At 42.8% G+C, this 25,476-nt stretch overlaps 1 protein-coding gene across 1 annotated transcript in view; it reads left to right on the top strand.

Moving 5' to 3' along the window:
• The first annotated feature begins 5,479 nt into the window (after positions 1-5,479).
• The window catches only part of LOC126060513 (substance-P receptor-like), a 157,751-nt gene continuing 137,754 nt past the window's right edge, over positions 5,480-25,476 (top strand). The window contains exon 1 of the mRNA XM_049856696.1: positions 5,480-6,449. Within this exon, the coding sequence (XP_049712653.1) occupies positions 6,061-6,449 (389 nt within the window). The 5' untranslated portion in view covers positions 5,480-6,060. The remainder of the gene's footprint in view (positions 6,450-25,476) is intronic.

A 25,476-nucleotide genomic window follows, 5' to 3' on the forward strand; every position in this document is an offset into this window, starting at 1 on the left:
TGCACCCCTGGGGCTTCTACAAAAGATCTAGAAGGAGCCAAAGGATGAGCTAGGTCTCCCCACCCCTGAGGCTGGAAGAGAACAGGAAGACTAGAAGGCTTCCTTGCAGTATCACAGCAGAACTCTGACAACCTCCAGCTTCTACAATACAAGTATGTGGGAAGAGGCGGGCGGACAGGGTTAACTCTAACCTAAACCCCCGACGCACACTTCTTCGGTGATCTGGGGAATCCCCCAACTCATAGAGACCACCTGCACAGGGGAAGAAACTACTGCCCACTCCTGCACCAGCCCCATGATCATTGGGGATCTGACTGTTGTAATCCATAGAGTTTTCAATGGCTGATTTTTGGAAGTAGATCACCAGACTTTTATTCCTAGTCTAGCTTTGGAAGCTCTGCTGAAACCTGTTCTGCATCATAGCAACGCATGAGCCTCCACCGACGGATGGGTGGTGGCTGCACATGAGGTGCACTGGTCAGGAATTAAACCAGGTTTATGGCGTGAAAGGGGAAAATTCTACAACCAAACCACCAGTGACCTTGGGAGATCTCTAAATGCCCACTGTTTAGAATACTCGAATCACCAGACCTGAGCCCTGATGACCCAATAAAGAAATTTACAACCTATCCAAGGATACTCAGCAGCCAGAGAGGAAGAGGGAGCTAAACAATCAGAAAATGTGATCAGACAAGAGATTTGCTGAGTTAGATAACATACGACAATAATAAGTGTCCTTAAGGAGATTGAAGTGCATAAAAAGAAAACCATGAATTTTAGTAGCTAAACAAAAACATTTGAGCTAAAATATTCAGCAGCAGCTATTAAAAAAAAAAAAGCAGCAGCTATAAAAAAAATAGTAAATGACTCAAAGGAATGGCTTAATCGCACTTTAGAAAAGAGATACAAAAAAATTAAACAAAATATTCACAAATTTAATCAAACAACGTATTAAAGGAAGGATACATCCTCTAAGCAAGCAGAATACATGCCAGAAGTGCAAGGGTGGGTCAATGTTTGAGTCAGTATTGAGAAGTCTATCCACTTAATCCATTATGTTAACAAATTAGTGGGAAAAAAAAATACACAATTATATCAACAGAGCCTAGAAAAAGGCATTTAAGAACAAGAAATTATGAGACAGTCCTACTAAACTTTAAAGTAATGTAAAGTAGAAAGAAACTATTTAAACATAATAAAGACTATTTAGCAATTAATTGCTTTTTTTTTTTTAAAGCAATTAACAACATATGTTATCCTAAATGGTAGAAAACTAAAACCATCTTAAGTTCAGAAACTGTATGGAAATACTTGCTACCGCCATTTTTATATATGCTGTTGGTATAGGAACAGACAAGTGGGTCAGTGGGACAGACTAAAGAATTTAAATATTAAATAACATGTATTTGGAAATGTAATCTCTGATAAGGACAATGGTTTAATTCACCAGGAAAATGAATACTAGTGATGGTCTCTGTGGGGAAGACAATAACTTAAGAACTCATAGGACAGGCTGAGGAAACCCTGATAGTGTAGTGGTTAAGAGCTATGTCTGCTTACCAAAAGGTCGGCAGTTCGAATCCACCGGGCACTCCTTGAAAACTCTATGGGGCAGTTCTGCTCTGCCCTATAGAGTCGCTATGAGTTGGGATCGACTTGACAGCAACGGGTTTAGGACAGGCAGAGGGAAAACCTGATCCTAGAAAAGTTTATCAATCCAGGTGGCTCTTCAAGTGAGTGTGTGTATGTGTGTGTGAGTGTGTGTGTGAGAGAGAGAGAGAGAAAGCACATACCTGTATGTGAACATTACTGTCTTTGTAAACCATCTGAGAACCCAGACAGAAATTGAGATAAGTATTGGGGTCCAGGCCGATCTGAACTGTAGTAACATTGGACTTTGAAATGGACTTGCTATAACTAGCTGTTGAGTGTTGAAGCGAGATGGTACTACCAGCTATGAGGAAATGGGCACAGGAACAAGGAACCTAGGCAAGTCCCATCCACTTATCAGGGCCAGGAGCGCAGTTCATCACATGCGGCTTAGTAAAGCTTTCACATGAATTTAGGACTCTGGTTTAGAAACCACATAGAAACTTGTTTTCAGTCCACAGGAAGTTCTCCCCACCCAGAAGGATCAATCATCCCCTTTACCTCTGTCGAGAAGTGGAGCTGGTGTCTGATGAAGTCCTCACAGGGGCAAAGTGGAACAAGACTTTTGTCCTCTTCTCCATGCAGCTGAGCTGTCCTGGACTGAAGATTAGGTAACATTTGGTGTATACTACATGGTATGGAGAGGAGACCTGATGGCGCAGCTCTTGAGTGCTCAGCTGCTAACCAAAAGGTGAACGGTTCAAATCCACCAGCCACTCTAGGGAAGAATGATGGGGCAGTCTGCTTCTGTAAAGACTACAGCCTTGGAAGCCCTATGGGGCAGTTCTACTCTATCCTATAGGATTGCTGTGAGTTGCAATCAACTCCACGGCAAAGGGTTTCTTTTGGACATGGTGTGGCACCTTCCAGGACTTCAGACTGCTAGTCCCTCTTGCAATAGTAATTGCACAAATGTTTATTTAGTGCCTACTGAGTGCCAGGCCCTGTTCTAGGCAGTGAAACGGCCAGCAAGGCCCCATACACCTGGAGCTTATCTCCTAGTTGGTGAAAGAGGTACTTAAGTTAACAAATAATGAGCAAGATAATTTAGATAATGACATTACTATGAGGAAGGAAGTGCGGGGGGAGGGACAGGTGACAGAATAGAATACATTAAAAAAATTTTTTTTAATACATTAGGTGGGGTAATTAGACATGCCTCTCACAGGTGCTGAGCTGAGACCTGTGTAGCAAGAGTCAGCCATGCAAGGATCTAAGGAGAGAGCATTCCAGGCACATGGAACAGCTCTGCAAAGACCCTGAGGCTAGGATAAGTGTGACAGCCACAGGAACGGTCCGTGTGGCTGGGTCTTACTGGGCTAGGTGGAGAGTGGCATGAACTTGAAGAGAGACAGATGGGCAGGGGAAAATCAGAAAGAGCCTTGAAGGCCAAAGTAAGGGGTGTAGATGTTATTCTAAGTTAGCAAGGTAGCCTTTGTGGGGCTTTAAGCAAAGTGACATCGCGGAATGTATAAAACCTGGGTCTAGAATAGTCTCCTTTTCACTCTTAGCCTCTTCCCATCGCTAACACCTTCTTCAGGCCTCTCCACGGATATGATTTTCTGCGCTCTTCTCTGATATTCCCCATTGTCTGTGTTAGTCGCCCCCTCCCCCCCGCTCCTTCAGCACCCTGTACTCATCATAATCCTGTTGGTTTTGTGCGGTGAATTGCCTGTTCCTCACTCACTAGATTGGAAACCTTGCCCCTGCTGTATCCCCAGTTCCCAGCACAATACCTAGTTCGATAGATCAACAAGCACTACAACATTGGATGAGCTGGTAAATGTTTATGCTTTCCGTTTTCTTAGCCACTCCTCGCCCCTCGTCCCCAAGCATGAGTAAAGTTCCTTTTGAAAATGTCAGCCTGCTGCCACCAGACCGGAAAAAGAGCTTTATACTGCTTCGGAGGAATATTTTAAGGTGGAGACTCATTCATTCATTCATTTTCTCTCTCTCCGTCTCTCTGTCTGCCTCCCTCTCTGTCTCTCTCTCTCTCTCTGTCTCTCTCTCGCAAACACACACACACATACACACAACTTTCCGCTCAGCACCGCGAGGTGGTATGAGAGACCCAAAGTGGAGAAGGCTTGGGCACAGCGTCAGTGCCCCCTCCATCTTACTCCCTTCCACAAAGAGGATCTCCTACGTCGTTCCTCTAAATAAGCAGGCGCTCTTTTTTCAAGGTATGCCTGGAATTTTCTCTTTAGAGTTTAGGGACTTCTTGGAGGACAGGGGCAGAGAAAGGTGTGGTTCCTACAAACACTGAAACCCCAGGCTTCAAGAAAACCAGAGTGAACTAGGAGATGCCTCGCACTCAGGAGGGGATCCCGTTTTAGCCCGGCCTAAACCCAGCACAATAAATTTCCGATCCTTAAAGCGCTTCTTGCTGGATTCTCTGAGCGCTCGCTGCAGAGGAGCGCAACCAGACATGGCTAGTGCGTAAACGTCGCTCCCGGGAGGATGCTTGTGTGCGCCAACCCAAACCTCCGCGTCGGGATAGTGCGGGCCATCTCCACTGGAGTTCAGCAGTTCCGAGACCCCTCAGTGGAAGGGTGGGAGAGGGAGGCCGGGGAGAGGGATGCCTTGGCCCCAAAATAACTCCTGCCATTCAATTCCGCAGCTGAACTGCGTCTCTCACCGCAACCCGGCTGGAACGCGCTCGGAAGCTCAGCCCATCTTGGCTTCTCCAAAACGGTTGGCACCGATTTGCGAGCCCTTCACCACCTCTGCCCAGTGTCTGGCACTAGTTCTGCCGTTTGAAATGGCCTTGGACTTGGAGACGAGGCCTCGAAGCCCGCCGAGGGCGGAGCGGGAGGGAGAGGACGAGTAGAGAGGACAGACTGTCTCCAGTCCCTAGGTAAACCTGGGAGGGAGACGGGGAAGAGTTCCGCACACCACTCCCAGCCTCGCTCTGACCCGCGGCCTCCGGGGACATAGAGGCAGAGGCTGCCAGTTTCCCTGGCGGCGAGCTCGAGGCCGCAGTGTGTGCCGGCGGAGAGCCCAGAGCTGCGCGTCTGGACAACAAGCTGCTTAAAGGTGGCTCCTGAGCTCACCAAGCTTCGTAGGGAGACTAGCCCAGTTGCCAGTGCCTGGAAGAAGGGCTCAGTCGGAGGGTTCAGCCCGAACTTCTGGAATGAGAGGTCAAGGCACAAGGGTGGTTGGGAGAGGTGTCCCCACACTTAGATCCCATCGCTGCTTCCTAGGATAACCTACCTGCTGCGGAAAGAAACTGGGGATTTGAGGGGGAGGAAAGTGTTTCCTAATCACAATACCAGGAAAGTTGTTTTCCGGGCACCTGGAATCAGACGTCCTCTCCTCTCGCTTCTAGGTAGTAGCCGGAACGAGCCTACGGTGCACTCTGGCTGGAGCGCGGCGCGAAGCGCAGCGTTGGCACGTCGCCCCCACAGTTGCCTGACTCCCATTTCCACAGGCAGGCGCCTCTGCAGAGCTGTCGCAGCGCTCCGGGCCGCGCTCCCTAAATGTCTTCCTTCCCAGCTGTTTCTCAAATCCATCCTTTACCCCAGCACCCCATGAGCAACTGTGGTTTCAGCTGCGGACCCCATCTGGCGCAGTTACTCCAGGGCCACCTACCGCCCCCTCGCGGAGTGCTTGGGGCCACCCGGCTGACAGGCTCCTAAGCAGGTAGCGGTAAAAGGCGTGGTGGCTGCAGTGGTGGGGTGAGACAGTTGCCAACAGCTGGTGCAGCTGCCGCGCTGCGCACAGGGACTGGCGAGTGAGCATTCTAGGTACTGCCCCTTCCCGGTGACGTCTCTGTAGCGGGTTATAAAAGCCTCAAGCGCAACGCCTGCCGAGGTTCTGCTAACTCCCGAGCTCAGCAGGACCGGAGGCAAGAGGCGCCTGCGAAGCTGCAAGCGGCGGCGGCAGCGGCGGCAGCGAAAGCAAAGGAAAAATCTCCAGCTGCACACGGGACCCTCTCCCGGACATAGACTCAGAACTTTTACAGATCTCTCTGTGACGGATCCCCCTGGTCCCAAGTACTTACGCAGCACAGAGCTTGGCGTTTCCCGCTGCAGGAAGCGGGAGTAGGGGCTGCCAGGAGCAGCAGGTGCAGAAAGGCAGGGTTCTCCTGCCGCTTGGAATCGCGACTCCTGAATTTCTTGTCCTCTCAACGCAGGAGAGACGCTCTCCCCAAATTTCTGAACTCCAAATGCTTCTCGAGGCTTGAAATTGGAGGAATTCAGAGCCACGAGGGGCAGGCAGACAGCGCATCCAGAAGCGTTTATTTTCTGAGCGCCAAGTCTCCTGCTTGCAAGGAGAGAGTTCTGCCCAGAAAGAGCCTTCCACCCTCCTGTCTCCGTTAAGCAAGCCTCCGAACCTCAGGCGGCGGCACAGGGCCCTGCTGCAAAGGGGGTGTGTGCACAGAGGAAGACTTAGCCGCCTAGCAGCGGAATGGATAACGTCCTCCCAGGGAACTCAAACCTCTCACCAAACATCTCCACCAACACCTCGGAGCCCAACCAGTTCGTGCAGCCGGCCTGGCAAATCGTCCTCTGGGCAGCTGCCTACACGATCATAGTGGTGACTTCCGTGGTGGGCAACGTGGTGGTGATGTGGATCATCTTGGCCCACAAGAGAATGAGGACAGTGACCAACTATTTCCTGGTGAACCTGGCCTTCGCGGAGGCCTCCATGGCCGCGTTCAACACAGTGGTGAACTTCACCTACGCTGTCCACAACGAGTGGTACTACGGCCTGTTCTACTGCAAGTTCCACAACTTCTTCCCTATCGCTGCTGTCTTTGCCAGCATCTACTCCATGACGGCTGTGGCCTTCGATAGGTGAGCTTGCCCCTGGTGGAAAAGGGAGGAAGTGTCCACAGAGGACCATGGGGCAGCCATGGACGTTTGGAGTTGGATGGTGGATGGGCCAAGGTGGAGACTGGCCACTAGTGCTGGGGGGTGTTTATGACAGCACCTGAGTCAGTTGTTGATGGGGAGCTTGATCTCATTTGGCCACTTTCTTTTCTAGTTCTTCTTTCCTGTCCTTCCTTTTTTCACCTGTCATCATTCTCCCTTCCTTTCCTCACCCTTTTTTTTTCCTTCATTTTATCTCCCTTTCTTCATCCCGTCTCCACAAATCCCCCTGACACTTTCCTTACCACCCCTGCCTTGCCCCTTTCCATAGATTCCTTCTCTCCTTTACCCTTAAGGCTTGAAGGGGATACCCAGGGCTTGTAAAGGCTTGGCCAAGGGGCAGGCCCCTGGCTGGGGCTTTGAGCATCCCTTCAGGCCCGCTATTCTGTTGGGCAGCCTCTGGTTACCTTTGCGTTTTTTTAAATATTGCCTAGGCGATATTTCTCACTTTTTAGTTGTTCCTGAAGATTTGGGGACTTTCTGCTCCCGCCTTAACTGTCCAATAGAGTTTTGATATGAAAAGCATTCCGTCAGAAAGATAAAAGACTCTCAGGATTCTAATTCAGCTCCCTCTATGCCACTATGGGGCAGTTCTACTCTGACCTATAGGGTTGCTATGGGTCAGAATCGACTCGAGGGCAATGGGGTTTTTTTATGCCACTAGAGCGGCTCAAGCCGGCATGCAAGCAAGGCAGCTACGTTGTTCTTAAGGCAGTCCACAGATAGGGATCCAGGGAGCTTACCTGGGAGTTTTTCTAAATTTCTCTTCCAGAGTAGGTCGTTGTTTTTAGCCTGTCTGTAGCCACAGAGAGACGTGCTTTGCAAAGGCAATTGAGAGTGTTTCCCTTTCTGCAACCAACATGTTAGGGTTTCAGAAGGTGATAGAAAGTGAAATGATTGGCATTTTCAAACATTAGGGCTCCATTCTGGAATGAATGGCTCCGCAGGTGGTACGATGGCAGATGGGTGATTAGAGGGAAGCTCTGTGGGAATTGATTTCTTCATGGGTGTTTTAGATCTCCAGGATGCATGCCTATGTGTGCACAGACATTCAGTACTTACCTGGGATTGGACGTATGTTTAAAACACCAGCCACTGTGATTTTAGGATGGGTTCTTTCAATGTTTTTGCTGAAGGAAATAAATGTAAGAAACCCAAAGGAGCTAGGAGGAAAACATCAAAAAAAGAAAAAAATCCTAAACTACTCAACTCCTTAAAAATTTTTCATGATTTGCAATTGATTTGAGGTCTTTCTCGGGTTCCGTAACCAGTGAACACTTCTAAATCAAGGAAATCTCTATTCTCGCCTTCATCCAAATGCTGATTTGTGACGTCTGTGTACACTCCCTTTTTGCAACTCTCATGGGCTTGATATGTTGTGTGTAAAACAAATTGTAGTGAATCAATTTATCTTTTAAATGGAAAGGTAAACCAATTATTCAAAGTGGTAGTGAAATGAATTATTACGTACATTCATCTTTTATGCTACTCTGGTTTACAAATATTCAGTTTGTTGAAGATGAGGTACACTTGTAAATCTTCATGCACTGACTTGCTTCTTTAATGTGCCAGCAACCCCCTTAAACTTAGAAAAGCCATAGAATCATATAAAACCAAATATAGGTACAGGGAAATCTGATGCCATTTCAGCCTCACTCATACATTCTTGATGACCCCTAAATCAGAGGGAAAGTTGGTATTTTTTACATATTGGGATCTTGCATGAGCTGTGGGGAGACCTGTCAGTCCGTGTGGTAGGGGGCGTTCAGTAGCTGATGGCGCACCAACATACAGCTTTCTCCTCTTTGGTCTATACAGAAAGACCATCTTCCATAGCCTTGAATTTTCCCTTTAAACTCAGAAGATTGGGAGATAGTCAAGACCAGGGTTCCCACAGTGGGTTAGCAGAGAGCCAGATTTGCCTACAGTGACCCTGGCATCCCCAAGTTCACCGCTGTTTTTCTCTACACCAACCGTAGGTAGGACCTCGACCCTGAGACCCAGAGGATCTCAGGTGCCAGGAGCTAAAGAAACAGACAGCAGCAAGAAATGTCCTCATGTCTATTGTATATAGCCCAGGGAGATTACCAACAATGTTCTCAAAGTTACAGAGTGTAAGGTAGAGTTAGGGTTGAGGCCCAGATCTCTGTCTCCAAGTACCCCTTCTATTTTTCCTTGCTTAGCCTTGTTGAGTGGGAGATTCATCCCCTGAGGCCTCTGCAATGAATGCAACGCCTCTGTAGACAGGTATTCCCCCAAGAAGGTTGGAGGAAGGGAGAAGGCCTTAGGCGCTCTCCACAGGAATGTCCTCTCCACTCTGTTGGCATAGTGGTTAAGTGCTACGGCTGCTAACCAAAGGGTCAGCAGTTTGAATCCGCCAGGCACTCCTTGGAAACTCTATGGGGCAGTTCTACTCTGTCCTATGGAGTCACTATGAGTCGGAGTCAACTCCATGGCACTGGGTTTGGCTTTGGGTTTGGTTCTCCACTGTGGAGATGCAGACTTTGAGGAAATGCTGGGTTATCTTTTGTGTGTTCCTTGAATTTTCAATAGACAACTTTTGAGTTGAGCCTAAAAAACAACAGCAACATGGATTTCCTGCTTTTGAAATTAAACCTGGGTCTTCGCAGAAGACTCTGGAAGCATGAAAAGCACAGCCACAAAAATATATATCAACCATAACCTCACCATCCCCAAAATAACACTTATTAATAATTGGAATATATCTCTTATGAATATTACACTACATAATTGAGGTCAGACTCTATATAATTTTGTATCTTACTCTTTTTCCCCATTGATATTAATGGTGAACATTTCCCCATGTTATTACAAAGTCATTAGAAACATAATTTCAGTGGCTTCATATTATTCTAGCATATGAAGGTGCTATTATTAATTTAACCACTTCCCTACTTTTGGGTACTTACGTGATTTCTACATTTTTTTTTTACTATTATGATTAATGCTGTAATGAGTATGCATGAGAATTTTGTTTTGCATTTTTGATTATTACTCAGGATAGATTCTGAAGAGTGGAATTACCAGGTCAAATGAAATTGATTTTTAAAAAACCTTTCCCTCTAATTTTAAAGGATGATAAACTCTGGGCAGAACAAAGACCATGTCTGTTCTATCTTGTTCACTTTTGTCTCCTCAGCACAAAGCAGAGTGTCTGACACCTAACAGTCTTGTTTTACAGAGTGAGTAAATGAATGAATAAACTAATACATGTTCCCAGAAGAAGTCTGGAAAATATATATAATTGTAATGAAAAATGTAAAAATCACCTACAATCCCACTACTGACATAAACAGTCAAAACTTTGGACTGCTAGCTTATAATCATTTTTTTCTCTCTGACACACGAGGTTGTCATGAGTCAGAATTGACTGGACAGCAACCAAGAACAACAACAATGTTGTTTATGCCACATATAGTCACTCAGACGTTAAAGGGTAAATTTGGGGTTATAATGAGAATGGTTTCAATGGCTTTTTCTTTTTTTTTTTTTTCCTTTCTTTCTTCCTTAATATTAAATCTTGGGAATTTCCCATGTCATGGAATATTTTTCAAAATAGAATTTTTAATTGATGCATTATATTATATGGCTATAATCATTAACCATTCCTTTATTTTTAGATGTAAGCAGTTTTAATTTTTCATCATTACAGGGAACTTTGAAATGAATATCCTGGACATCTAGTAGAGAACATCTCTACTTCTTTCCTTAGAATAAATCTCTTGACATGGAATTTGCTGGGTCAAACTGCCTTGGCATGCTTGCCAAATTTCCCTCTAGAAGCAAAATGTATGTAGAGAAAAAACTTCAGCTGCAGGTTTTAGCACTAACTGAAATCTCTCCTGTGACGTTTCTATAAAATGAAGAAACGAGAAGGAAGAAAGAGAGAGAGAAAATGGAGGAAAAGGAGAGAAAGAGTGAGCAGAAGAGAAGGAGGAAAGTGAGAGAGAGAAACAAAGAGACACAGAGAGAAAGCTATCCCTTTTGGAAGGATTATTTATTAAAGACAGTAGTCACCTAGAATTAAGAAAAATGCGGAGACAAATATAGCTACAAAAAAGTTAGATGTACCTCTAATTAAATTCCAACAAACACCACTGATTTTACTTCTTGGAACTCTGTGATTTTTTCCTCTTAAATTAAAAAAAAAAAAAATTCCCCATTGTACAAACTAAAAGGTATGTGTGATGTTTCATGAAATCAGAAGTTGGAGGACACTGAGAGGAGACATGCCCAGTGTGCAGCAGTGGTGATCAGGTGGCTGATTCAAGTATTGCAGAGCAGCACCTGAGAAGGGAGCTGGGGAACCAATCCCCAGACCCCACAGAAAGGGCTGAAGGGCACAGGGAGACTGACTCAGAGCCACACATGCAGCAACAGGAGACTCAGAGAAGCACTGGCCTGATGTCTCTGCTTCTGTACCTGGGAGGGACAGATAAGACTTCAGCAAGAGGGAAGGTGAAGGTTATTCATTAATTAGACTTGTTCTGGATATGTTATATTTGAATGAAAGGAAATATTCAAATGTCAGTAGCCTGTGGATAATATGAGATATGGTCAGGACCAAAGATAGAATTGCCCAGATAGGTGTAAAGACTGAAGACGATTGAAGGAATGAGCTCTCTGAGAGAGTAAAAGAAGAACTGAGAGCAAACAGAAGCATAAATAACAAAAACACTGCCCATGGATTTCTGATGCCCACATCAGCCTGCCCCAGGCTACCAACTTAAATAACCTGCTTCCCAGGTTTCCGCTCAGCTTGCAATCCGTCCTTGAACTTCATCTTGTTGGCGGAACCTGGACCGCATTGTCTGTCTCAAGGCATTCTTCTCCCACCCTACCCAGAGGCAGGACTCAGATTCCAGGATTCTTTGTGCCTATTTAAATGGACCTGGCAACCTGTGACAAGCACCCCGGTGATGCTGAGAATGGCCATTCAATAGAAACTCATCTGCAACACCAGACCCTGTCTTTTCAAATCAGGAACCTGAATGTCACTGTTGACTTGGATCGAACTTGAGTTTGTTACACCTTAGATTGGTTATTCAGGCTGCAGGCTCTTTCCTGTAGGGGTTCAATGCCCACCTACTCTCAGGCTCTGCACCACTAGACTTGCCACATTTGGTCCCTGCTTCTAGGAACCCCCAGTGCCGTGGACGGATAAGGTCATTGGTTGTTTTCATTTTTTAAACTGATAGAAACTTAGGTCCAATTTAGTGGAAATAGTCATTTACAACATAAAAGCACATAGTAAGCATATTTTGTTACCGTTATTGTTGAGTTATCAAATGGTAAAACGAGGATCATAAGAGAGAAATACTCACTTGGACAAAGATCTCCAATCCATCAAGGAATGATGCCACCAGGTAAGGTGATGTGTCCTAACTCAGGGTCTTATGTCTTCCATCAAAGGACTTTCGCTATGTAGTAGGGTGAACTGGCCTGATTCAGAGTTAACTGCAATACAAGGTGTTAAGTGATATGTTTCATATGGGTTGTGCAAACAAATTCTATAGGACAGAAAAGGAGGGAGGACACTTCTAGTAGTGATGATCAAGGAAGACCTCAAAAGGTGGTAATGGATTTGGGCCTTGGAGATAAGATTTCTTGAAAGGATGATAAAGAACCACGACATTCCAGGTAGAAGAAACTGGAAGACAGCATGGAGGTATCAATTTGCAATGTTTGGAGAGAATGACAGACGGATTCAACTGAAGTGAGGGAATTAATCAAGACGTTCATGGGAGGAAAGTCATTACAGTTGGTGTTGGATTTGATGTAAAATGGAAATGCGCAACAAGAAGCTTGAGATATGGAGCTTGAGAATGAGAAACCAGAGCTCAAAATGTATATTTTAGTTCCCAAACATGGGGTTATGGAAATTTAGAGAGTAGAGAAGATCTCTTCTCTATATACTTTTCTAGAGAGGAGGCTCAGCGTTCACAGGAATGCCCAATTAGGCAGGCCACCAAAACCAAACCATGGCCCCCAAGTCGATTACAGCTCATAGTCACCCTGTAGGACAGAGTAGGACTGCCCTATAGGGTTTCCAAGGCTATAATCTTTATGGAAGCAGTCTGCCACATCCTCCTCCAGCACAGCAGCTATTGGGTTCCAGCGACTGACCTTTTGGTTAACAGCTGAGCTCTTTAACCACTGCACCTACAGGGCTCCTAATCAGGCAGTACGAGAGGAAACAGTGAAGAAACAGAGATGGAGAAGAGAAATCATGATAACGTGGAGTGACAAAGGTCAAGAGATGCAACTTCAAAAAGAGGCGGTTGGTCTTTTTCAGTAGTATCATAGGAATCTAAAGATGAGAAGGATAATGGGTTTGGCAGTTAGAGATCATCGGTGATCTGTGAGAGGCATGTCCGCACAGTAAGATGGTAAGATGGGATAAAACTAGATGGCAGGAAGGGGAGTGACCTCGTCCATATCCATCCATCCATCCATCAAACCATTATTAAGCACCCACTATGTCCAGCAGGAGCCCTCATGGCACAGTGGTTAACAGCTTGGCTGCTAACGAAATGGTCAGCAGTTCGAATCCACCAGTCTCTCCTTGGAAACCCTATGGAGCAGTTCTGCTCTGTGTTATAGGATCGCTATAAGACAGAGTCAACTTGACATCAACAAGCTTTGAGACTGAGCAAATAAATCTCCTTGAAAATATGGGAAAGACTGACAAGTTTTAAAAAATAAAAAGAGGTAGAGAAAAGAAACAGCAAAGTACAGAGAAAAAATGTGGAGTTGTTGTGTTTGTTTTGTCTTTTAATTAACTCCAAGAACACTGAATGGGGCATTTTCATAAGGACATATTAATGTTTGCCACTTGGAAACTAGAGAGCAGATTTCATGTTAATAAAATTGGTAATAGATACTTCTATTTGCAAGCTCTCCGATTCATTGTCTCTTCTCATCTTCATGATGCCAGTGGGGATTCTGTTTCCACTTGGAAAGACTATTAGAACCAATTTCTTTTAGCACCGCCTCCACTCTCCACCCTCTCACAGCTTGGAGACCTAAGCAATGAGCTTTTATGTGTCTTAGACATCTGCCCACATGTTCAAGGTCGTTTTGGAGCTCTCTCTCACGTAAGAAGAACTGTGATCAAAGGCGAAGAAGCAACGTAAGGGTCCTACACTGTACCCAAGAGGACATTTGAGACTTTTTTTTGACAAATTTTTCACTCATTGTCAACATGTTTAATGTCTGAGGGGGAACTTGTTCATAGCAAAAACCTCTTACAGCTGCATGTGTTTTAACTGATACTCAGTTGGTTAAATGTGTAAATCCAATATCTAGTTTTTCTTTAGTCTATAAACACATCTTATAAATCTGAAAAGTTCTCTCTTAAATCTAATTTGTGTGTGTGCGTTAAAAAGCTAAACATTCACGTTTCCTTGCTCTTAGACTAATGCTTCGGGGGGAGCCCTTGTGGTGCAGCAATTAAGCACTTGGCTGCGAACTGAAAGGTTCGCAGCTTGAGCCTACCAGATGCTCCGAGGGAGAAAGATGGGGCAATCTAATGTGGCAGTCGGCTTACTTGGAAACCCTATGAGGCAGTTCTACTCTGTCCTATGACTAATGCTCAATTACTTCATAAACATGAGATGGAGCTCTTCCCCTAAATATTTTAAAATCATTTTCCAACTTAGTCAAACTATCTTACACATTTTCATTTAGTCACAGATAACAAATCAAATAATCTTAAAAACATAAACAGCACTTATAAACACAATTAATTAAATTCCCCCTGAACATTTCAAACTGTAATCACATATTTAATATATCTGGTTTTCTTAAAAACTCCAAATCCCTAGCAGGATGATTTATATATTGGAGAAACAAAATCTTTCTCAGCGCTCACCTAGCTCTTGCAAACCTAATAAGTCAAAATTTCTAAATTTAGCATACTAAATTCTCTTAAGCACTTCAGCATCCTAAGAATTAAACTTATAAATTCAGTCAATGAGGCTCTCTTAAGTATCTAAACATCGGCTACAAAATTCATTAGTTAGATCCTCCAAAGTATTTAAATTAAAATTACAAATCTGGTAAGTCAACTTCTCTAGTATATTGTATTCTCCTTTCCAACATCTTAAAAACCAAGCACACACAAAGCAACATGGCAATCACAAAACTCACTGCTATACACACACTACTTACACAAAAGTACCATTTCTTTATTGTCTCTTCTTAAAAATGCCTTCCCAGGGTTGCAGTCACACAAGCAGGAGTGGCAGAAGCATCTTTTCTGTAAGGAGCCACTGAGGCGCCGGAATCAGAGATTGAGTCAAAGATTGAAATACAGATTGTGCCCATCAGGGGTCTTCCTCAGAGCTGCAGCCCACTGCCCTGAGCCCCTTCTCACAGTGGAGCTCAGCCTGCTGGGTCCCCACAAGACCCTCCCACACCTTTCTGCTAAGATTGAGTTTTGCAGCCCCAGCACACCCTCTATCTCCTTGGCTTCCTTCAAGTTTTGCCCTTTCCTAGTGTTTCTCTTAACATTTTGTCATTTGACTTAGAAAAATGGAAATCATGCAGAGCTTCGCCACTCTACCTCTAGTTTGCAATCAACGTCTTTGCCACTTAGAATTAACTGAATTCTGCACCCTCCTAACATTTTACCTTCTTATCGACCTCCATCTCAGAGTCATTCATTGACATGGAAAACCCACTGTGATGGAGTCAACTCATAGCTACCCTATCTATAGGATGGAGTAGAACTGCCCCATAGGGTTTCCAAGGCTACAATCTTTTTGGAAGAAGACTGCCACATCTTTCTCCCACAGAGCAGTTGGTGTGTTTGAACCACAGATCTTTTGGTTAGCAGCCGAGTGCTTAACCACTGTACCACCAGGGCTCCTTTGACGTGAAAAAAAGTCCTTAGTCCTTGGGTTTCTTTTCTGAGGCTTGAAGTCATGAAAAATATTTGCCAGGTTTCTTCTGAGTTTATCGTATTCCTTGACATGAATCATCAAAAATGGGGTAGTGCCTACTGGTTTTGACAAACTAAGATGCTCATGTTTTCAGTTCTGTGCTCCAGAGAGTTTGTGTGTCTTCTAGACAGGAAATCTCCACTGCAGCCTCCATTCCTCTGGCCATGAGGTCTTCAGTGACAAAGGCTTTCTTCTTGGAGCCTAGAAGCCACCTAGGACACTTGAATCCTTCCAGTTGGATCATGACATATTATTTCTTCAGATCAACTGGGTTTCCCCTATGAGAATAGTCTCATGGCTTTTTCAAAATGCCAAAGAAGACTGGATTCCTTCACTTTTCCTTCCTTCTCCGTGCCATAGAAATCAGATAATAGAAAATAAGCAATGCTCTGTACTTACAGCTCAATCCAGTGCCCTAAGCCATATGTGAACTAATGAGTGTCTGCCTTCACAAATCACATAGCTGCCGGAGCTCAGTCAGGGCATGAATGAGCTCATGAACAGTCACCCTAGCTGCCCTTCAGTTATCTCTATCAGAGAATATAATCAAGGCACTAATTTTTAAAAGTCTCACTTGCACATTTAGTGGCATGGGGCATATTAGGAGTGTAAGCTTAAATACCCACCTTGTATAACTTATTAATTAATTTTATTTTACTGTGAAAAAATGTCCTCTTGAATAATTAATATTCTTTCCTAAGAGAATTTGCCTGACTCTGGATATGTTTAAACAAAATAAAACCATACAAACAGCTGAAATACTCTCCTAAATTGTCTCAGAAAGCCAGCAGGGCTTAAAAATGCTCCTGGAATTCATAATGGGAAGTAAAATGAAGGCAGCCCTAAAGGTGAAATATAGCTAGTTTGCTTGACAATTTGACTGGACTCTCCACAGAGGAGCTAGAAAATAATCTAGAAAACCTTGTGACTGAATCCTCACTGGAGGCATTATTTAAAATTTTTTCCCAAAGATGGAACAGTTACTTTCTCTTCTCAGCTGAAATGATGAGGAGTCTGGAGGCTAATGTGTAAAAGACTCAGAATATCAGCCAAACCACATTGTCAGAAAGAACGTTTCAAATTCTATCCTGAAGTACAACACTGTCAATGATAGGATAATATTCATATGCCTACAAGGAAGACCATTTAATGCAACTATTATTTAAATTTATGCATCAACCATTAAAGCCAAAGATGAAGAAATTGAAGGTTTTTACCAACGTCTGTAGTCTGAAATTGATCAAATATGCAATCAAAATGCATTGGTAATTACTGGTGATTGTAATACGAAAGTTGGAAACAAAGAAGAATGGTAGTTGGAAAATATGGCTTTAACGATAGAAATGACACTGGAGATCACGTGGTAGAATTCTGCAAGACCAACAACTTCTTCATTGCAAATACCATGTTTCAAAAGCATAAACAGTGACTACACACATGGACCTCACTGAATGGAAAACACAGGAATCAAATTGACTACATCTGTGGAAAGAAATGGTAGAAAAACTCAATATCATCAGTCAGAACAAGGCCAGAAGCCTACTGCAGAACAGACCATCAGTTGTTCATATGCAAGTTCAAATCGAAGCTGAAGAAAATTAGAACAAGTCCACAAGAGCCAAGGTATGACCTTGAGTATATCCCACCTGAATTTAGAGACTATCTGAAGAATAGATTTGACACTTTGAACACTAATGACCGAAGTCCAGATGAGTTGTGGAATGACATCAAGGACATCATACATGAAGAAAAAAAAAGGTAATTAAAAACACAGGAAAGAAAAAAAGACCAAAATGGATGTCAGAAGAGACTCTGAAACTTGCTCTTGAACGTCAAGCAGCAAACGAGAACAGAAGAATTGAAGTAAAAGCACTGAACAGAATATTTCAAAGGGAAGCTCAAGAAGACAAAGTATTAAAACGAAATGTGCAAAGACCTGGAGTTACAAAACCAAAAGGGAGGACCATGCTCGGCATTTCTCAAGCTGAAAGAAATGAAGAAAAAATTCGAGCCTCGAGTTGCATTATTGAAGGATTCTACAGGGAAAATATTGAATGACGCAGGAAGCATCATAAGCATAAGGGGAATACACAAAGTAATTTTACCAAAAAGAATTGGTCAACATTCAACCATTTCAGGAGTTAGCACGTGATCCAGAACGGATGATACTGAAGGAAGAAGTCCAAGCTGCACTGAAGGCATTGGCAAAAAACAAGGCCCCAGGAATTGACAGAATACCAACTGAGATGTTTCAACAAGTGAATGCAGTGCTGGAGGTGTTCACTCATCTAGGCCAAGAAATTTGGAAGACAGTTTCCTGGCCAGTCGATTGGAAGAGCTCCATATTTGTGCCCATTCCCAAAAAAGGTGATAGGACAGAATGCAGAAATTATCAAACAGTATCATTAATATTAAAAAAAAAAAAATATTACTCGCAAGTAAAATTTTGCTGAAGATCCTTCAAAAGTGGTTGCAGCAGAACATCAACAGGGAACTGCCAGAAGTTGAAGCCGGATTCAGAGAAGGATGTGGGGCCAGGGATATCATTGCTGATGACAGATGGATCTTGGCTGAAAGTAGAGAATACCAGAAAGATGTTTACCTGTGTTTTATTAACTATGAAAAGTCATTCAACTGTGTGGATCCTAACAAATTATGGATAACATTGTGAAGAATGGAAATTCCAGAAGACTTAATTGTGCTCATGAGGAACCTGTGCATAGACCAAAAGCAGTCATTCGAGCAGAACAAGGGGGTACTGCACTGTTTAAAGTCAGGAAAGGTGTGTGTCAGGGTTGTGTCCTTTCACCATACTTATTCAATCTGTATACGGAGCAAATAATCTGAGAAACTGGACTATATGAAAAAGAACGTGGCATCAGAATTCAGGAAAGACTCATTAACAACCTGTGATATGCAGATGACACACCTTGCTTGGAGAAAACAAGGAGGATTTAAGGTACTCACTGATGAAGATTAAAAATTACAGCCTTCAGTATGGATTACGCTTCAACATAAAGAAAACAGAAATCCTCACAAATGGACCAATAAGCAACATCATGAAAAATGGAGAAAATATTGAAGTTGTCAAGGATTTCATTTTACTTGGATCCCCAATTAACATCCGTGGAAGCAGTGGTCAAGAAATCAAATGATGTATTGCAATGGGCAAATCTGCTGCAAAAGACCTCTTTAAGTGTTAAAAAGCAAAGATGTCAGCTTGAGGACTACGGTGCACCTGACCCAAGCCATGGTATTTTCAATCTCCTCATATGCATGCAAAAGCTGGACAATGAATAAGGAAGACCAAAGAAGAATTGATGCCTTTAAATTATGGTATTGGTGAAGAATATTCAATATACCATGGACTGCCAGAAGAATGAACAAATTTATCTTGGAAGTAGTACAGACAAAATGCTCCTTAGAAGCAAGAATGGCAAGACTTAGCCTCATATACTTTGGACATGTTATCAAAAGGGACTGGTCTCTGAAGAAGGGCATCATGCTTGGTTATATAGACTGTTAGTGAGAAAAAGGAAGACCTTTCAATGAGATGGACTGACACAGTGGCTGCAATAATGGGTTCAATCATGGCAATGATTGTGAGGATGGTGCAGGACCAGGCAGTGTTTTGTTCTGTTGTACATAGAGTTGCTGTGAGTCGGAATTGACTCAATGGCACCTAACAACAACAACAACAGCTGTCCTGGGTTTTCAGTGGCCAGTTAAGACACTGGCAACCCAAAACTCTAGGCAGAAGGCAAACAAAACAATGATACCACCCCATCATCTTTCCGATGTTTTTCTGCCAATAATGCTATCACCAGTTCAAATCTGCAGCGAGGCCCTCATCTGATCCTGCCTCAAGAATGGAAGTGCCTCATGATCCCAGATTCCTTCTCCTTTTGCTTCCCAGCCCAATCCAGTTTAATAAATTGAGTTGAACCAAGAAAAAATCAGGTAATTAAAATCACACTAAGAGGTGGGAATGACATGGGCTTCTACCTCCCACATCCTGTTTGTACTTTAAACAGGGAATATGTTATTCACTCCATGACCAGGAAGACTTGTAGAGAATCAAGACAAGCTTAGTCCTACGGACTGAACCAATGTGGGATGTAAGTAGTGCTGGAATTTAGGCACTGCAGAAGTGTCCATCGTTTAGCCTTCAAAAAATGGCCCCACATATCTACAAAGGAGGTTTCTGGGGAGCACTGAGGAGCGGGGAGTCCTATCATCACAAGCCCAGATTACTGCTAAGAGACCTTTTTCCATCACAGTTAGAACTGCTTTGACCTTGAGAAGCAAGTGAGCTCTGTGTTTGTGTTTGGTTGAATTTGTTTCTGTTCTTCTTCCTACTCACACCTTTGTAAGTTGTTAATTCTCTGGCAAATATGTAACATTTTTATAAGTTGGAAGGGACTTTGAGTTACAGTCCCAGTGAGCTGTGAGGGTCTAGTAGGTTGGTTTAAGGGCAGCAGTGCATCCTGTTTAGATGGGAAAGGGTGATTCTTCACCTCTCCAGCATCTTCATCAATGGATTTGTGCTGTTTACAAATCCTGGGGCAAGAGCCAGGTTTCCAAAAGCTGAGCTTTCCGCTAGGTCTGTTTTGACTCACACCTTACCTGAAAGCTTTCAGCCCTTTTTCTTTGGCCATGTCTTTTCTTTCTCCAATTGTGTCTCTCCCTTTCTGTCTTCACCGAGATAAAAAATTCCTTGTGCCATGTCCTCCCAACCCTCCTTAGCACTTCAAAAAGAGCATGCTTCAATACATGCCATTGATTGAAAAACAGAGATGGAACAGAGAAAAAGCAAAAGCTGTTGTGTATAAAACAATTGACATGGATCAAAGACTAAATATAAAATCTAAAACAATAAAGATGACGGATGACAATGATAGGAGCTCTAATACATGGCATAAATAGAATGCAAAACATTACTAGCAATGCACAAACACCAGAAGAGAAACTAGATAACTGGGAGCTCCTAAAAATCAAACACTTATGCTCATCAAAAGACTTCACCAAAAAGACAACCTGAAGGCTGGGAAAAAATTTTTTGGCTATGACATATCTGATCAGGGTCTAATCTCTAAAATCTACAAGATACTGCAAAACCTCAACAACAAAAAGACAAATAACCCAATTAAAAAACGGGCAAAGGATATGAACAGGCACTTCACCAAAGAAGATATTCAGGAGGCTAACAGATACAAGAGGAAATGCTCATGATCATTAGCCATTAGAGAAATGTAAATCAAAACTACAAGATACAATATCACCCCAACAAGGCTAGCATTAATCCAAAAAACACAAAATAATAGATGTTAGATAGGCTGTGGAGAGACTGATACACTTATACACTGCTGGTGGGAATGTAAAATGGTACAACCACTTTGGAAATCGATTTCTCATTTCCTTAAAAAGCTAGAAATAGAACTACCATACGATCCAGCAATCGTACTCCTTGGGATATATCTCAGAGAAATAAGAGCCATCACACGGATATATGCACACCCATGTTCATTTCAACATTGTTCACAATAGCAAAAAGATGGAAACAACCATCAACAGATGAATAAATAAATTACGGTATATTCACACAATGGAATACTACACAACGATAAAGAATAATGACGAATCTATGAAACATCTCATGACATGGATGAATCTGGAAGGCATTATGCTGAGTGAAATTAGTCAGTCACAGAAGGACAAATATTGTATGAGACCACTATTATAAAAACTCAAGAAAAGGTTTAAACACAGAAGAAAACATTCTTTGATGGTTACGAGGGTGGGGAGGGAGGGAGAGGGGTATTCACTAAGTAGATAGTAGACAAGAATCATCTTAGATGAAGGGAAGGACAACACACAATACAGGGGAAATCAGCACAGCTGGACTAAACCAAAAGCTAAAAAGTTTCCTGACTACAATCAAACACCTCTAGGGGCAGAGTAGTAGGGCAGGAGTCTGGAGACCGTGGTTTCAGGGGACAACTAAGTCAACTGGCATAACAAAGTTTATTAAGAAAATGTTCTGCATCCCATTTTGGTGAGTGGCATCTGGGGTCTTAATAACTAGCAATCGGCCATCTAAGACGCATCAATTTGTCTCAACCCACCTGGAGCAAAGGAGAATGAAGAACACCAAAGAGTCAAGGAAAATATTAACCAAAGAGACAGAGAGGGCCACATAAACCAGAGACTCCATCAGCCTGAGACTGGAAGAACTAGATGGTGCCTGGCTACCACCAGTGATGGTCCTGACAGAGAACACAACAGAGAGTCCGTGATGGAGCAGGAGAAAAGTGGGATGCAGCACTCAAATTCTAGTAAAAAGTCCAGACTTCATGGTCTGACTGAGATTGGAGCAGCCCCAGAAGACATGGCCACCAGACTCTCTGTTAACCCAGACCTACAACCATTCCCGAAGCCAACTCTTCAGACAAAGATTAGACTGGAGTATAAGACATAAAATGATACTCGTGAAGAGTGTGCTTTTTAGTTCAAGTAGATACATGAGACTAAATGGGTAGCTCCTGTCTAGGGGCAAAATGAGAAGGCAGAAAGGGACAGGAGCTGGTTGAGTGGACTTGGGAAATCCTGGGTAGAAAGAAGGAGTGTATTGTTACATTATAGAGAGAGCAAGTAGGGTCACATAACAATGTGTGTATAAATTTTTGTATGAGAAACTAACTTGAGCTGTAAACCTTCACTTAAGGCACACATGCAAAAAAAATTGACAAGTACATTTACACAGCAATATAAATAAGCGCAAATTGCTATAGTTCTGATTCAGCAGACAAGTCCAGAAGCTTCCTGAAGGATTCTTTAAAGCTGTTCATTTAGGTATGAACCTAAAATACTTTTTTAAAAAATTACTATTTAATATTGACTGCGCAGCTCTGAATTCCCTTCTGAGTGCAATTAATATGCATACTTTTAAAACTATAAAAGTGTTGCATGTCCATTAAAGAAAAATAAAAACTTACAAAAATAATAAAAAGAAGAATAAAAGCAAAAGCAAACCTTCATCTCACTACCCAAATGTCATTATTGTCAATTCTCAAAAATTAAATCATTCTGGGACTAGAATCTTTTATATAATTGTAGTCTTGTGGTTCCCACTCGTCTGTTACTTTGTCTTCCTCTGGTGGCTTGCATGTTTAGGTGATGCTGGAAGCTATGCCACCAGTATTTCAAATACCAGCAGGTTTCTGCAGAGCTTTCAGACTAAGACCGGGTAGATGGATCTGGCAGTCTACTTATGAAAAAATTAGCCAGTGAAAACCCTATGAATAGCAGCGAAACATTGTCTGATATAGTGCTGGAAGATGAGCCCCTCAGGTTGGAAGGCACTCAAAAGACAACTGGGGAAGAGCTGCCTCCCCAAAGTAGAGTCAACCTTAAGGCCATGAATAGAGTAAAGCTTTGGGGTCAAAATGGGAAGAAACAGGTGCAAACATCCATTAATAACCAGAATATGGAATAAATGAAGTATGAATCTAGGAAAATTGGAAGTCATCAAAAATGAAATGGAAAGCATAAAGATCAACATCCTAGGCATTAGTGACCTGAAATGGACTGGTATTGGCCAGTTTGAATCAGATAATCATATGGTCTAGCATGCTGGGAATAACAAACTGAAGAGGATTGGTGTCACACCCATCATCAACTAGAATAGTTCAAAGTCTATCCTGAAGAAAAATGCTGTCAGTGATAGAATAATATCCATACACCTACAAGGAAGACCAGTTAATAGGAGTATTGTTCAAATTTACACATCAACCACTACGGCCAAAGATGAGGAATTTGAAATTTTTTTACCAACTTCTGCAGTCTGAAATTGATCAAACAGGCAATCAAGATGCATTGATAATTCCCGGTGATCGTAATGTAAAAGTTGGAAACAAAGAAGAAGGATCAGTACGGAAAATACCACCTTGCTGATAGGAAAGACACCAGAGATAACATGATAGAATTTTGCAAGAACAACTTCTTCATTGCAAATACCTTTTTTTAACAACATAAACGGCGACTACACACTTGGACCTTGCTGGATGGAATACACAAGAATCAAATTGACTGCATTTGTGAAAAAGACAATGGAAAAGCTCAGTATTATCAGTCAGAACAAGACCAGGGACCAGCTGAGGAACAGACCATCAATTACTCATATGCAAGTTCAACTTAAAGCTGAAGAAAATTAGAGTCAGTCCACAAGAGACTAGATATGACCTTAAATATATCTCACCTGAATTCAGAGACCATCTCAAGAATAAATTTGACACATTGAACATTAACGACCGAAGACCAGATGAGTTGTGAAATGACATCAAGGACATCATACATGAAGAAAGAAAAAGGTCATTAAAAAGACAGTACAGATGTCAGAAGAGACTCTGAAACTTGCTCTTGTACATAGAGCAGCTAAAGCAAAAGGAAGATGTGATGAAGTACAAGAGCTGAGCACAAGATTTCAAAGGGCAGCTCGAGAAGACAAATTATTATAATGACATGTGCAAAGACCTGGAGTTATAAAACCAAAAGGGAAGAACAGGCTCGGCATTTCTCAAGCTGAAAGAAATGAAGAAAAGATTCAAGCCTCAAGTTGCAATATTGAAGAATTCTATGGAGAAAATATTGAATGATGCAGGAGGCATCAAAAGAAGATGGAAGGAATACACAGAGTCACTGTACCAAAAAGAACTGGTTGATGTTCAACCATTTGAGAAGGTAGCATATAATCCAGAACCAATGGTACTGAAGGAAGAAGTCCAAGCTGCAATGAAGGAACAGTGAAAAACAACACTCCAGGAATTGACAGAATACCAGTTGAGATATTTCAACAAATGAATGCAGCACTGAAGTTGCTCATTCAACTAGATCAAGAAATTTGGAGACACCTCTGGCCAACCGACTGGAAGAGTTCCATATTTGTGCCCATTCCAGAGAAAGGTGATCGAACAGAATGCAGAAATTATTGAACAATATCATTAATATTACATGCAAGTAAAATTTTGCTGAAGATCTTTCAAAAGCAGTTGCAGCAGTACATCAACAGGAAACTGCCAGAAGTTCAAGCCAGATTCAGAAGAGTACGTGGAACCAGGGATATCATTGCTGATATCAGATAGATGTTTGCTGAAAGCAGAGTATCAGAAAGATGCTTACCTGTGTTTTATTGACTATGCAAAATCGTGGTAGATTGTAGACAAGAATCATCTTAGGTGAAGGGAAGGACAACATGCAATACAGAGAAAGTCAGTACAACTGGACTAAACCAAAAGCTAAAAAGTTTCCTTAACGCAACCAAACACTTTGAGGGACAGAGTAGGTAGGGCTGGGGTCTGGGGACCATGGTTTCAGGGAACATCTAGGTCAATTGGCATAACAAAGTTTATTAAGAAAATGTTTTGCATCCCATTTTGGTGAGTGGTGTCTGGGGTCTTAAAAGCTTGCAAGCAGCCATCTGAGATGCATCAATTGGTCCCAACCCACCTGGAGCAAAGGAGAATGAAGAACACCAAAGAGTCAAGGAAAATATTAACCAAAGAGACAGAGAGGGCCACATAAACCAGAGACTCCATCACCCTGAGACCAGAAGAATTAGATGGTGCCCAGCTACCACCAGTGACCACCCTGACAGGGAACACAACAGAGAGTCCCTGGCAAACCAAGAGGAAAGTGTGGAGCAGAACTCAAATTCATGTAAAAAGACCAGACTTAATGGTCTGACTGAGAATGGAGGAACACCCAATGTCATGGCTCCCAGATGTTCTGTTAACCCAGAACTAAAACCATTCCTGAAGCCCACTTGTCAGACAAAGATTAGGCTGGACTATAAAACATAAAATAATACTTGTGAAGAGTATACTTCTTCTTTCAAGCAGATACAGGAGACCAAATGGGAAGCTCCTGTCCGGAGGTAGGATGAGAAGGCAGGAAGGGACAAGAGCTGGTTGGATGGATAGCAGAAACCC

The sequence above is a fragment of the Elephas maximus genome, chromosome 17 (assembly GCF_024166365.1).
Source record: "Elephas maximus indicus isolate mEleMax1 chromosome 17, mEleMax1 primary haplotype, whole genome shotgun sequence".
Lineage (NCBI taxonomy): Eukaryota > Metazoa > Chordata > Mammalia > Proboscidea > Elephantidae > Elephas > Elephas maximus.